The sequence below is a fragment of the Rhinopithecus roxellana genome, chromosome 1 (genome assembly GCF_007565055.1).
Source record: "Rhinopithecus roxellana isolate Shanxi Qingling chromosome 1, ASM756505v1, whole genome shotgun sequence".
Lineage (NCBI taxonomy): Eukaryota > Metazoa > Chordata > Mammalia > Primates > Cercopithecidae > Rhinopithecus > Rhinopithecus roxellana.
The window spans coordinates 55214671-55230131 of NC_044549.1; the positions used below are offsets into that span (position 1 = coordinate 55214671).

Here is a 15461-nt window from a genome sequence, read left to right on the forward strand (position 1 = left end):
GATTGCCATTCTAACTGGTGTGAGATGGTATCTCATTGTGGTTTTCATTTGCATTTCTCTAATGACCAGTGATGATGACCTTTTTTACGTATGTTTGTTGGTCGCATAAATGTCTTCTTTTGAGAAGTGTCTGTTCATCTTCCTCACCCACTTTTTAATGGGGTTGTTTTTTTTTTTTGTAAACTTGTTTAAGTTCTTTGTAGATTTTGGATGGTAGCCCTTTGTCAGATGGATAGATTGCAAAAATTTTCTCCCTTTCTGTAGGTTGGCTGTTCACTCGGATGATACTTTCTTTTGCTGTGCAGAAGCTCTTTAGTTTCATTAGATCCCATTTGTCAATTCTGGCTTTTGTTGCCATTTCTTTTGGTGTTTTAGTCATGAAGTCTTTGCCCATGCCTATGTCCTGAATGGTATTGCCTAGGTTTTCTTCTAGGATTTTTAAGGTTTTAGGTCTTACATTTAAAGTCTTTAATCCATCTTGAGTTAATATTTGTATAAAGTGTAAGGAAAGGGTCCAGTTTCAGCTTTCTGCATATGGCTAGCCAGTTTTCCCAACACCATTTATTAAATAGGGAATCTTTTCCCCATTGCTTGTTTTTGTCAGGTTTGTCAAAGATCAGATGGTTGTAGATGCATGTTGTTATTTCTGAGGCCTCTGTTCTGTTCCATTGGTCTATATATCTGTTTTGGTACTAGTACCATGCTGTTTTGGTTGTTGTAGCATTGTAGTATAGTTTGAAGTCAGGTAGCATGATGCCTCCAGTTTTGTTCTTTTTGCCTAAGATTATCTTGGCTATGCAGACTCTTTTGGTTCCACATGAAATTTAAAGTAGTTTTTTCTAATTCTGTGAAGAAAGTCAATGGTAGCTTGACGGGGATAGCATAGAATCTATAAATTAGTTTGGGCAGTATGGCCACTTCATAATATTGATTCTTCCTATCCATGAGCATGGAATGTTTTTCCATTTGTTTGTATCCTCTCTTATTTCCTTGAGCAGTGGTTTGTAGTTCTCCTTGAAGGGGTCCTTTGCATCCCTTGTACTTTGTATTCCTAGGTATTTTATTCTCTTTGTAGCAATTGCGAATGGGAGTTCACTCACGTTTTGGCTGTTTGTCTCTTATTGGTGTATAGGAATGCTTGTGATTTTTGCACATTGATTTTGTATTTTGGGACTTTGCTTAAGTTGCTTATCAGCTTAAGGAGATTTTGGGCTGAGACTATGGGGTTTTCTAAATATACAATCATGTCATCTGCCAAGAGAGACAATTTGACTTCCTCTATTCCTATCTGAATATCCTTCATTTCTTTATCTTGCTTGATCACCCTGGCCAGAACTTCCAATACTATACTGAATAGGAGTGGTGAGAGAGGGCATCCTTGTCTTATGCTGGTTTTCAAAGGGAATGCTTCTAGTTTTTGCCCATTCAGTTATGATATGGCTGTGGGTTTGTCATAAATAGCTCTTATTATTCTATTTTGTTGATCTTTTCATAAAACCAGCTCCTGGATTCACTGATTTCTTGAAGAGTTTTTGTGTATCTCTATCTCCTTCAGTTCTGCTCTGATCTCAGTTATTTCTTGTCTTCTGTTAGATTTTGAATTTGTTTGCTATTGCTTCTCTAGTTCTTTTGTGATGTTAGATTGTCAATTTTAGATCTTTCCTTCTTTATCTTGTGGGCTTTTAGTGCTATAAATTTCCCTCTACACACAGCTTTAAATGTGTCCCAGAGATTCTGGTACATTGTGTCTTTGTTCTCATTGGTTTCAAAGAACATCTTTATTTTTGCCTTCATTTCATTATTAACCTAGTAGTCATTCAGGAGCAGGTTGTTCAGTTTCCACGTAGTTGTGTAGTTTTGAGTGAGTTTCTTAATCTGTGGTCTGAGAGACTGTTATGATTTCCGTTCTCTTGCATTTGCCAAGGAGTGTTTTACTTTCAATTATGTGGTCAATTTTAGAATATGTGCAATGTGGTGCTGAGAAGAATGTATATTCTGTTGATTTGGGGTGGAGAGTTCTGTAGATGTCTATTAGGTCCACTTGGTCCCGAGCTGAGTTCAAGTCCTGAATATCCTTGTTAATTTTCCGTCTTGTTGATCTGTCTAATATAGACAGTGGGGTGTTAAAGACTCCCACTATTATTGTGTGGGAGTCTAAGTCTCTTTGTAGTTTTCTAAGAACTTGCTTTATGAATCTGGGTGCTCCTGTATTGGGTGCATATATATTTAAGAGTTAGTGCTTCTTGTTGCATTGATCGCTTTACTATTATGTAATGCCATTCTTTGTCTCTTTTGATCTTTGTTGGTTTAAAGTCTGTTTTCTCAGAGATTAGGGTTGCAACCCCTGCTTTTTTTTTTTTTTTGCTTTCCATTTGCTTGGTAAATATTCCTCCATGCCTTTATCTTGAGCCCATGTGTGTCTTTGCATGGGAGATGGGTCTCCTGAATACAGCACACTGATGGGTCTTGACTCTTTATCCAATTTGCCAGTCTGTTGTCTTTTAATTCGGGCATTTAGCCTATTTACATTTAAGGTTAATATTGTTATGTGTGAATTTGATCCTGTCATTATGATGCTAGCTAGTTATTAGCTAGAAACTAGCTAGCTAGTTTCTTCATAGTGTTGACGGTCTTTACAATTTGGTATGTTTTTGCAGTGGCTGGTACTGGGTTATTCCTTTCCATGTTTACTGCTTCCTTCAGGAACTCTTGTAAGGCAGGCCTGGTGGTGACAAAATCTCTCCACATGTGCTTGTCTATAAAGGATTTTATTTCTCCTTTGCTTATGAAGCTTAGTTTGGCTGGATATGAAATTCTTGAAAATTCTTTTCTTTAAGAATGTTGGCTGGGCGTGACGGCTCACGCCTGTAATCCCAGCACTTTGGGCGGCTGAGGTGGGCAGATCATGAGGTCAGGAGATTGAGACCATCCTGGCTAACACGGTGAAACACCGTCTCCACTAAAAATACAAAAAAATTAGCTGGGTGTAGTGGCGGGCACCTGTAGTCCCAGCTACTCGGGAGGCAGAGGCAGGAGAATGGCATGAACCCAGGAGGTGGAATTTGTAGTGAGCCGAGATCGCACCACTGTACTCCAGCCTGGGTGACCAAGTGAGACTCAGTCTCAAAAAAAAAAAAAAAAAAAAAATTGAATATTGGCCCCCACTCTCTTCTGGCTTGTAGGGTTTCTGCAGAGAGATCAGCTGTTGGTCTAATGGGCTTTCCTTTGTGGGTAACCTGACCTTTCTCTCTGGCTGTCCTTAACATTTTTCCCTTCATTTCAACCTTGGTGAATCTGATGATTATGTGTTTTGGGGTTGCTCTTCTCAAGGAGTATATTTGTGGCATTCTCTGGATTTCCTGAATTTGAATGTTGGACTGTCTTGCTAGGTTGGGGAAGTTCTGCTGGATAATATCCTAAAGAGTGTTTTCCAACTTGGTTCCATTCTCCTCGTCACTTTCAGGTACACCAATCAAACACAGATTTGGTCTTTTCACAAAGTCCCATATTTCTTGGAGGCTTTGTTCATTCCTTTTCATTCTTTTTTCTCTAATCTTGTCTTCTTGCTTTATTTTATTAAGTTGATCTTCAATCTCTGATATCCTTTCTTCTGCTTGATCAATTTGGCTATTGATACTTGTGCATGCTTCATAAAGTTCTTGTGCTGTGTTTTTCAGCTCCATCAGGTCATTTATGTTCTTCTCTAAACTGGTTATTCCAGTTAGCAATTCGTCTAACCTTTATTCAAGGCTCTTAGCTTCCTTGCATTGGGTTTGAACATGCTCCTTTAGCTTGGAGGAGTTTGTTATTACCCACCTTCTGAAGCCTACCTCTGTCTATTCCCCAAATTCATTCTCCATCCAGGTTTGTTCCCCTGCTGGCTAAGAGTTGTGATCCTTTGGAGGAGAAGAGACATTCTGGTTTTTGGAATTTTCATTGTCTTTGCAGTATTTTCTCCCCATCTTCATGGATTTATCTACCGTTATGGTCTTTGATATTCGTGATCTTCTGATGGGGTCTCTGAATGGACGTCCTTTTTGTTGATGTTGATGCTATTCCTTTCTGTTTGTTAGTTTTTCTTCTGTCAGGCCCCTCTGCTGCAGGTCAGATGGAGTTTGCTGGACGTCCACTCCAGACCTTGTTTGCCTGGGTATCACCAGCAGAGGCTGCAGAACAGCAGATTGCTACCTGTTCATTCCCCTGGAAGTTTTGTCCCAGAGGGGCACCTGCCAGATGCCAGCCAGAGCCCTCTTGTATGAGGTATCTTTTGGTCCCTAATGGGAGGTGTCTCTCAGTCAGGAGATATGGGGGTCAGGGTCAGGGACCCATTTGAGGAGGCAGTCTGACCCTTAGCAGAGCTCGAACGCTATGCTGGGAGATTCGCTGCTCTCTTCAGAGCCATCAGGCAGGGACGTTTAAGTCTGCTGAAGCTGCGCCCACAGCTGCCCCTTTCCCCAGGTGCTCTGTCCCAGGGAGATGGGGGTTTTATCTATAAGCCCCTGACTGGGGCTGCTGCCTTTTTTTCAGAGATGCCCTGCCCAGAGAAGAGGCATCTAGAGAGGCATTCTGGTCGCAGCGGCCTTGCTGATCTGTGGTGGGCTGCACCCACTTCAAACTTCCTGGCGGCTTTGTTTCCACTGTGAGGGTAAAACCACCTACTCAAGCCTCAGCAATGGCAGAAGCACCTCTCCCAACCAAGCTTGAGCGTCCCAGGTCGACCTCAGACTGCTGTGCTGGCAGTGAGAATTTCAAGCCAGTGGATTTTAGCTTGCTGGGCTCCGTGGTGGTGGGATGCACTGAGGCAGACCCCTTGGCTCCCTGGCTTCAGCCCCCTTTCCAGGGGAGTGAAGAGCTCTGTCTCACTGGTGTTCCAGGCACCCCTGGGGTATGAAAAAAAAACAAAAACAAAAACAAAACAAACTGCAACTAGCTCGGTGTCTGCCCAAAGGGCCGCCCAGTTTTGTGCTTGAAACCCAGGGCCCTGATGGTGTAGGCACTGGAGGGAATCTCCTGGTGTGCGGGTTGCAAAGACCATGGGGAAAGTGCAGTATCTAGGCTGGATTGCACCGTTCACAGTCCCTCATGGCTTCCCTTGGCTAGGGAAGGGAATTCCCCGACCCCTTGTACTTCCCGGGAGAGGTGACACCCCACCCTGTTTTGGCTCACCCTCTGTGGGCTGCACCCACTGTTCAACCAGTCCCAATGAGATGAGCTGGGTACCTCAGCTGGAAATGTAGGAATCACTCGCCTTCTGTGTTGATCTCGTTGGGAGCTGTAGACCGGAGCTGTTCCTATTCGGCCATCTGGCCAGCCCTCTAACAATTTCATTTTTTAAGTTTAAAAAAGCCTACGTAGAAAAAATCTAAAAAAGACATAAACTGTCTCTTCTCCAAGTTCCTAACAATGGTAGGATTGTGTTAAAATTCTGCATTATAGCTATTGCATTTTTTAATTTTTTTGAGATGGAGTCTCGCTCTGTCGCCAGGATGAAGTGCAGTGGTGCAATCTCAGCTCACTGCAATCTCCGCCTCCCGGGTTCAAGCAATTATACTGCCTCAGCCTCCCGAGTAGCTGGGACTACAGGCACACGCCACCACGCCCGGCTAATTTTTGTATTTTTAGTAGAGACGGGGTTTCACCATGTTGGCCAGGATGGTCTTGATCTCTTGACTTTGTGATCCACCTGCCTTGTCCTCCCAAAGTGCTGGGATTACAGGTGCGAGCCACCATGCCCAGCCCACTATTGCATTTAAAATTTTTCTACATTAAATAAATATTGTTCTATAATTAGAAAAAGTAGTTTTAGGCTGTCAGTGTTAGTGATGGTGGAATGCAACCCAGTACCATTTTCAGCTGACTTAGATGACCCACAGTGCAGCTCTGCAATGTCATCCACTTCTTGGTAAAATTTTTTTTTTTATCAGGTGGTGTGCATTTTGCACATTTAGAAGGCACAAGTTGTGACAATACAGAAAAGTAACAGTTCCTGTTTTGTTTGAAATTATTATTTCCCAGAGACCTGGAGGCATTAGAGTTACACACTCCCAAACTGATTTAATCTTAAATACTATTTACCCATGATAAAAAGAATCTATAAAAAATTTAGAGCTAGTATCATATTTATTTATTTGTTTAATAGGAGAACCACATAAGGATAGTATCATATTCACTGGTAAAACACTGGTGAATACTTTCTCCTAAGAACAAAGCATGTTTCTCATTGCTCTTATTTAACATCATCCTGGAGGTCCTAGCTGATGTGATATGGCAAGAAAAATAAGAGATATATAGAGTAGAAGGGAAGAAATAAAACTCTCTTTTCTCAGATGACATGATTGTCTAAATAGAAAATCCCAAGGAATCTGCAAAAAAGCTTCCAGAACTAATAAGTAAATTTAGCAAGGGTACAGGATATAATGTTAATATATAAAAATCAATTGAATTTCTATATCCTAGAAACAAAAATAAAACAAAATTTAAAAATTGCAATCATTTATTTATTTAAACAAAGTGGAACATTTTAATTGAACTTTCTTAAAACTAATGGATCAAGTAGCAAAGCAGTAAGGCTACAGAAGTTCAAACAATATAATTAAGGAGCTTGAGCTACTAGATAAACATAAATTTTACTCCCTCACCCACAGAATACCCATTGTTTTCAAGTTCATGTAGAACAATTTTTTGAAATGCTGCATACTTGGCAATATAGGGAGTCTAAAATTTGCTCAAGGAATTAATATCAATCAGTTGCATGGAATTATTTAGAAGAGCACCAAAAAACAGGAAATACATAAAAATCTAATAACATGTGTAAGATCTCTATATAAAACACTGATGAAGGAAGCAAAAGAACACCTAAATAAATGGAAAGATATACTGTTTTCATGACTATTAAGACATCAATTCTTCCCAATTTTATATATATATTTATTATTTTTTTGAGACAGAGTCTTGCTCTGTTGCCCAGACTGGTGTATAGTGGTGCGACCTCAGCTCACTGCAACCTCCCTCTCCTGGGTTCAAGCAATTCTCCTGCCTCAGCCTCCTAAGTAGCTGGGATTACAGGCACCTGCCACCACGCCTGGTTAATTTTTATGTTTTTAGTAGAGATGGGGTTTCACTGTGTTGGCCAGGCTGCTCTCAAACTCCTGATTTCAAATGATCCACCTGCCTTGGCTTCCCCAAGTGCTGGGATTACAGGCATGAGCCACTGTGCCCGGCCCCCACTTTGATTCACAGAATCACTGCAATCCCAGTCAAAATCTCAGCAGGAATGTTATAGATATTGACATGCTGATTCTAAAATTTATTTAAAAAAGGAAAAAGAATTAGACAGCTAACACAATACTTGAAAAAAAAAGAACAAAGCTGGAAGACAGATTCACATCACTTAGTTTTAAGACTAACTATAAAGCTACTATAATAAGGTAGTGTGGTATTGATGAAACAATAAACATGGATCTATGGAAAGACTAGAGTCTAGAAAGAGATTCACACAAATATGGTCAATTGATTTTTTTAAGTAGTTTTAAGTGACAATAATTATATGTATTTATGGAGTACAATATGATGTTTTAATATATGTATACATTGTGAAATGATTGAATTAAGCTAATTAACATATCTGTCACCTCACCTAATTATTTTTTTTGCAATAAGAACATTTAAAGTCTACTCTTTTAGCAATTTTTAAATATACATTATTATTATTATTATTATTATTATTATTATTATTATTTTGAGATGGAGTCTCGCTCTGTCACCTAGGTTGGAGTGCAGTGGTGCGATCTTGGTTCACTGCAACTTCCACCTCCCCAGGTACAAGCGATTCTCCTGCCTCAGCCTCCTGAGTAGCTGGGACTATATGCACGTGGCACCAAGCCTGGCTAATTTGTGTACAATATATTATTATTAACTATAGTCACCATGTGGTGCAATAGCTCACTAAAGCTTATTCCTCCTAACTTTGAAACTTTGCATCCTTTGATAGTCAGTTGATTTTTTCTTTTTCGTTTTTTTAAGCCTCTCCTTATCCAAACCCATTTGTTTTTCTTTTTTTTTTTGGCAATTGATTTTTGACCAAAGCATAAAGACAGCGGAAGAAAGGATACTCTTTTCAACAAAAGGTGCTGGAATAATTGGACATCTTGTTGCAAAATAAAAAAAAGAACCTGATCCATCCTTCATACCTTATACAGAAATCAACTCAAAATAGATCATAGATCTAAATTTAAAATGTAAAATTATAAAACTTCTAGAAGAAAATATAGGAGAAAAATTTTTGTGGCCCTATGTTAAGAAAAAGTTCTTGGGGTATGACCCCAAAAGCATGATCTATAAAAGAAAAACACTGACAAATTGGACTTCATAAAAATTAAAAACTTTTGTTCTAAGAAAGATATTGTTTAGTAAATGAAAAGATAAGCTAAAGATTTGCAGAAAATATCTGTAAATCATATGCTCAACAAAGGACTTACATACACAATATATAAAGAACCCTAAAATTCAACAATAAGGAAAGCAACAACTCAAATGAAAATGAACAAAAGCTTTGAACTCATTTCACCAAAGAAATATAAGGATGGTAAATAAGCACATGAAAAGATGCTCAACATCATTAGTCACTAGGGAAATAGAAATGAAAACCACAATGATATACGACTATACACCTATTAGAATGGCTACAATAAACGAACAGATGATAGTAAGTACTGGTTAGTATGTGGAGCAATCGATTATATACTGCTGCTGGGACTTCAAAATAGTATAGCTATTTTAGAAAAGAGTTTGAGAACCTCTTTGAAAGCTAATTATACACTTGTCACAAGGCCCAACAATCCTATTCCTAAGTATTCACTCAAGAAAAATGAAAGCTTATATGCATACAAAAACCTGTAAAGAAATGTTTTTAGTAGCTTTATTTATAATTGACAAAAAAGGAAACAACCTAAATGTCTTTCTTTTATTATTATACTTTAAGTTCTAGGATACATGTGCACAACGTGCAGGTTTGTTACATATGTATACATGTGCCATGTTGGTGTGCTGCACCCATCAACTCATCATTTACATTAGGTATATCTCCTAATGCTATCCCTCTCCCCTCCCCCAACCCTACAACAGGCCCCAGTGTGTGATGTTCCCCTTCCTGTGTCCAAGTGTGCTCATTGTTCAATTCCCACCTGTGAGTGAGAACATATGGCATTTGGTTTTTTGTCCTTGTGATAGTTTGCTCAGAATGATAGCTTCCAGCTTCATCCATGTCCCTACAAAGGACATGAACTCATCCTTTTTTATGGCTGCATAGTATTCCATGGTGCATATGTGCCACATTTTCTTAATCTAGTCTATCATTGATGAACATTTGGGTTGGTTCCAAGTCTTTGCTACTGTGAGTAGTGCTGCCATACACCTACGTGTGCATGTGTCTTTATAGCAGCATGATTTAAAATCCTTTGAGTATATAAACAATAATGGGATGGTTGGGTCAAATGGTATTTCTAGTTCTAGATCCTTGAGGAATCGTCACACTGTCTTCCATAATGGTTGAACTAGTTTACAGTCCCACCAACAGTGTAAAAGTGTTCCTATTTCTCCACATCCTCTCCAGCACCTGTTGTTTCCTGACTTTTTAATGATCGCCATTCTAACTGGTGTGAGATGGTATCTCATTGTAGTTTTGATTTGCCATCTCACACCAGTTATAATGGCGATCATTAAAAAGTCTAAATGTCTTTCAAATGGTGAATGAATGAACTAAATAATTCTCAGCACAGAAAAAGTACTGATACATACAGTAACATGGATGAATTTCTCAAAGCATTATGCTAAGTGAAAGGGGCCAGTCTCAAAAGGCTGCACTTTGTTTGATTCCATTTATATGACATTCTAGAAAAGGTACAACTATAGTGATGAAGAACAGACCTATGGTTGCATTTGCTAAGTATAGGGGAAGGGTTTGACTACAAATAGACAGCAAGATTGAATTTTTAAGCATTCAAAAACTCTTGATTGCAGTGGTGGTTACACGAGTATGCATTTGCCAAAACACATAGAATGTAAATCAGAAAGAATACATTTTACTCTATGTAAATTTAAAAATAAATAAATATTTAAAAATTACTGCTTCCCTGGTCTACTTCTCACTGTTACAGTCACCTATTCTAAGACCACTGGTTCGGCCGGGCGCGGTGGCTCAAGCCTGTAATCCCAGCACTTTGGGAGGCCGAGACAGGCGGATCACGAGGTCAGATCAAGACCATCCTGGCTAACACGGTGAAACCCCATCTCTACTAAAAAATACAAAAAACTAGCCGGGCGAGGTGGCAGGCGCCTGTAGTCCCAGCTACTCGGGAGGCTGAGGCAGGAGAATGGTGTAAATCCAGGAGGCGGAGCTTGCAGTGAGCTGAGATCCGGTCACTGCACTCCAGCCAGGACGACAGAGCGAGACTCCGTCTCAAAAAAAAAAAAAAAAAAAAAAAAAAAAAAAAGACCACTGGTTCATCCTAGAATCACAAGCTCAGAAGGAGCTTAGTGGGAACTGGTACAATTCCCAAGCCAATACAGAAAACTCCCCTAGAGGTGTCCTGGGAGCTTCTGCTTGAAGATCATCTGCCAAGAGAGAAAATCTCTATCTCCCAAAGCAGGCCTGCTTACAGTGGACAGTTTTTGTTGTTAGCAAGTTATTTATTTTATTAGCTAAAATTGGCTTCCTCACCAATAGCCCCTATTGGTCCTGGTATTATGCCCTGGAACTACGGATATAAAGGCAGAGGCCATGTCCTACACCTTAGTGGTGGCAAAAAAACTACACAGGAGGACAGCCTGAAGCCACTCAGTTGAAAACCAAAGAGGCCTGTATCTCCTGGAGCAACCTCTCTGTGCAGTAGTCTGTAAAATGCTGGGCTACCCTGAGCCATGAGAACTCAACTGGTCTGGGCTACAGCCCTAGAAATGCCTGGACTATACAGTGAAAATCCTCTGTAAAGGAATGACATCACACACTCCCAGGGCCCTATCCTGAATGAAACTGGGAGGCTACAGTCTCAATCATTCTCTCCTTGATCAGAAAGTTATAGTGATGTTCATTCTTTCCTGGCCTCATTATTTTCTGGCCTCTAACTTCATGAAGAAAATCCACAAATCAATTATGGCTAGCAAGTAAGGGAAAATCCTTGAACAGGATTCAAATTAGCCAAGCTACAGCCCATTCCCACTAGAATCATGGCTTGATCATCTAGGCCATCTGCCTAAGCAGAAGGGATCCATTCCAGAGAATACCCTGAACACTGTGCCAGGTTTCTTACCTGTTTGAAGTTGCCATTTTTTCTCTGCTCCCAGTCCATCATGTCATGAAAGATGGGAATCATGATATTCCGTACTTCTGGCTGTGGGACCAGTGTCACACCCAGAAAAGGACCAATCATTCCCGGAATAAAGTGGATCTTATGTTCACCTGAAAAACAAAACCCAAATTAGTTTACGCCTGCTTTGCTCCTTTCATGGAAGATTCCCAAATGGGGCCACAACACATGCTATAATCTATACTGGAAGCTTCTGAGAGCAAAGCAAGCTCTCCCCTATGGTTTTCTGAGATACTCCCCCTCAACTTTTTAGAGTTTATGGATAAAGTTGGCCTAGCCCAGTTAAAGCAAATGTGCAACAGTCACAAAACTGCTTTTCCAAAGAACTTCCTGACAGGTCCCACAAACTATCTGAAAATCTCTCTGAGATGAAGGAACAGAGTTTGCTACTCTAGACAGAACAGGTTTCTGAGTAACCTATGAGTATCAGATGGTCTATTCACAGTGTTTATTTAACAGGAAAAACCTATATATTTCTGCTTAAATACAATGCACTCCCCTTGGAGTTTCTAGCTCTAGCCCAGAGACATTTAAGTGATGAGGATATCCAGTCCCTGGTCTAGCCACCAGAGGTCTAATAAGTCCATGGACCTTTACACCGCCTATGTTCATCTATGCCAAAGAAGTCCTCCTCCTGAGCTAGCAGGAGCCTCCTGTACAGCCCTACCCTAAAAGGCTGGCTTAGAGATTCTCTCTTTACCCACCCTGAACTCCCTTTGTGTTCATATTGCATTTCTGATGGTACCATCACACCTGCTTGGCTCAGCTCAACCCTCAACTTCCTTAATGAAGCATTTCCATGGTAAGTGCGTGATGTGGGTTTCCCTCTCATTGGCCTGCCATCTAGAGTATGTTACCAGAAGCCAGAGACAGTCCTGTGGATGTTGGGATAGGATTTTTCTCTTCCTTGCAATGGTAAAACGGAGTGAACCATCTTTCAGAGCTCTGCTCTCAGTCCTTCAGAGACTAAGGAGGAGATAAACTGTGGGTCTGTGCAATGAATGCTACAGCCAAGTAAAACCATTTCTTGGGGACCAGAGAATGTCATTTTCACCAAAAGCAATGAGGCAGAAGAGGTTTTATCAGGCAAATATGGCATTAAAAAAATTTCCATTTTGAAAACCTGTCTAAGAAGCAAATGTTTAGCTCTGAAGCTGGTTCATCATATTCCAATTTTGGTACGTGGCACAGTAGCCAGTCTCTTGCATTCCTGGGAATTTCAGAGTCAACTTTGGGTTAAAATCCATTTCCAAACTGTGCTGGATACAGGGAACTAGAGTGCTGGAAAGTCATGCTTGGGGAAATGCATCCCCACTCATGAATAGAAGGCCCTCCCACTGGCAGAAATACCTCACATCTTGCTTGCTGCCTCTAGGTTTGTGGTGGGGATGGTTAACAGAGGACTGGAGATTTTATGACTATCATTCCTATAGCTTCAGAGCCATGAGCTCAGCTGAAAGCAAACTTTACTTGAAATAATAATAGTTATCTAGCATCTTGACAGGCCACTCAGAACTCTACAATATCACAGGATGGCCCATTCAGTCACCAGGGCAACCCAGAAATTCTACCAAAAACACTGATCTGACAAATTTAGATTCAAAGCAGTGGCTATTTTCAAAGCTTTCAAAGCAGAAGCTGTGCAAAGAAGGAAAGCCAAAGCTGATCTCACTCAGAGGCTGCAGTTCTCTTCTCATATGTTACTCCATGCAATTGGTGTCAAGTATCTGATCTGGATGCATGAATACCAGAGATCCAAGAAATGTTTCAATCTTTATTAAAATCAATGGCCACCTCTGATCATGTATTGGGTATCTCTGATCTAAACTTTTGAGCCTGCAACATCCAGACTGGGAAGTGAAGAGCATGGAGGATCTTACAGGCATGGGTTCTCAAATTGGAAAAAAACTACTACAGCCCTCCTCTTCTTTTTCTTCCTTTTGACTTTAGTTCCTAAAAAAGGGGATTTTGCACATGTATTACTGAGGTCTTATTTCTCAGCCAAACTCTCCTTGCCAAGGGCTTTATGCACATGTGCTACACCATCCATCTGAGGTGTTATGTGAAAGATATGTAAGGATCTCTTGGGTCTGAATTAACATTCATAAAGCCTGGGAGACGTTATTAGTCTTGCTACTTTCTATTTGGCTATGCAATATATAGAAGCGAAGAATAGGGATAAAAAACCTACCCAAATTCTGCCACATGCTGAACAGTTCATAAGCCATCATTACACGCATGTCCCCATACCTAAGAATAGTAACACATGAGCCAACCGTTAGTGGGAGAAGGTTCAGGAAGATAGGGCTGCAAACCCATGAGGCCAGTACTTCAGTACTGTTTGTTTCTAATGCTTCCCAATGAGCTAAGCCATTGGGCTCTCGACTGAACTCCCACACCTGGCCCCTGGGAAACCACCCAGCTGAGAACCTTGTGAACCTCTGAAGGAACTGTCATGGAAACATAGCCCTATTTGGCCAAGTGGTAATGAGGTGAATATAAGACGTTTATCTTACTTATCTAGAATCTTCTTCCTTTTGACTGAGGTGATAATTTCTAGCTGAAGGCTTGGCTGATTTATGAATAGAACTGCCAGGCTAAAATAAGAATTCCACACCTAGAGAGACAGAGAAAGAGAAAACGTGACAGTCTAAGAACTTAATCTTGTAGGGAGAGTTACTAAATACATACATGTAGCATAGAACCCATTTTACAATCTTAAGATCCTCATTTTTTTTCCCTTTTAAATATCTTTGCGAACAGGAATTTGTTCTTCTTTTTTCCCCTCTTGACTCCTTCTGAAGCCAACTGTGTTGATTCTGGACTAGAAAGCATACTCATGGAAGTCTGGCTACCAACACTTCCAACAGGGGTACCCCAGGTCATATTCTAATCATCATCAGGCTTAGAAGCTGTTTGATACTATGAATCTGTTAATAAAGCAAAAACAAGTGAGCTTGGTTTTGGCTTTCTAAGGTTATTGCAATAATATTGATGGATTTCAGGAGTGCCTACCTTAAAGTCAAAGTCAGTCTCTGTGAAATTCTTGTGCAGTGCAGAGGACAGGTACTGGACAGTAGTGACTATAATACTGCAGTAAGGAAACAAGGTATTGGCAGAATTAAAAGACTAACAATGGCATCTAATGGCTTGGCATCAGCTGTCTATAGCCTGTGTGCAAGCTTCTTGGGTACAACTTGTTCCCATGTAAGATGTGACTATAAAGGAAAGAGAAAATGGTACAAACTCTATAGAAAAAAACTCTACAGAAAACCAGTCTTGGATAAATGCCCCACAGTTGGCAGGACAGCACAGGACATCACTGGGTTCTAGACCTAGTTCTGCCATTACCTGGCCTTCATACTTCTCTCTGGGTCTCATTTTCCCTACCTATAAAAGGTGGTAGGAGTTCGATGGTTCTTTAAAGTTTCTCTCAGTTCAGAGTAGTTCTAGTATTTTGGAGACCTCTGGGTAATCAACAGATATTATGATCACTTTGTAGGACTTAATAATAATTTTATTATTATACTGGATAACAGGGGTTTATATAGGTAATAAATCTTTAATCATATACTATTATTTTCATCTATGTGTCATTTGAATTCAGCTCTTTTGGTCTAGCTTGAGTCATCACTCTCAATCTTAGCCTGGGCACACAGAAGGGACAATGCGAGGCTGTCCTGCTGGAACAAGAGAGTGAAATGGAGAGGAAGTCTAGTGGGACAGTAGGTTTCATTTTCATTACATAGGGCCTTGGCTACCTGACAAAGAGACTTATGTCTAACAGTGGCCACCTCTGCTTAGATGCAGAAGAACATGACAAAAACAGTGCATTAGAAAGACTAGTCCACCACTAGAGGGGGTGAAAAATTTAAAGGGTCACAGCTTTGAAAGAAAAAACTGCTCTTGCAGGACAGGCTGGGGAGCCTGAAGTGCTCTGAATGGAGCTAAGAGATAGAAACAAGAAGGATTCAAATGGAAAAGTCACTATGTGAGGAAGTATCTGTGCAACTTTGTTTGTAACCATCCTTCTATTCTTTATAAAACATTTGTATTTTGGAAAAAGTTACAGTGTGCTATAAAAGGTATAAAGTGGAA

The 15461-nt window shown here is 40.3% G+C and overlaps 1 protein-coding gene across 7 annotated transcripts in view; it reads right to left on the bottom strand.

Moving 5' to 3' along the window:
- Nucleotides 1–15461, bottom strand: part of DOCK3 (dedicator of cytokinesis 3) — a 666839-nt gene that overhangs the window by 59837 nt on the left and 591541 nt on the right. For all 7 annotated transcript variants that reach the window (XM_030934847.1, XM_030934917.1, XM_030934886.1 and 4 more), the window contains 4 exons: nt 14379–14454; nt 13880–13980; nt 13555–13613; nt 11307–11455 (listed from right to left, as the gene is read on the bottom strand). In XM_030934847.1, the coding sequence (XP_030790707.1) occupies nt 11307–11455; nt 13555–13613; nt 13880–13980; nt 14379–14454 (385 nt within the window). The remainder of the gene's footprint in view (nt 1–11306; nt 11456–13554; nt 13614–13879; nt 13981–14378; nt 14455–15461) is intronic.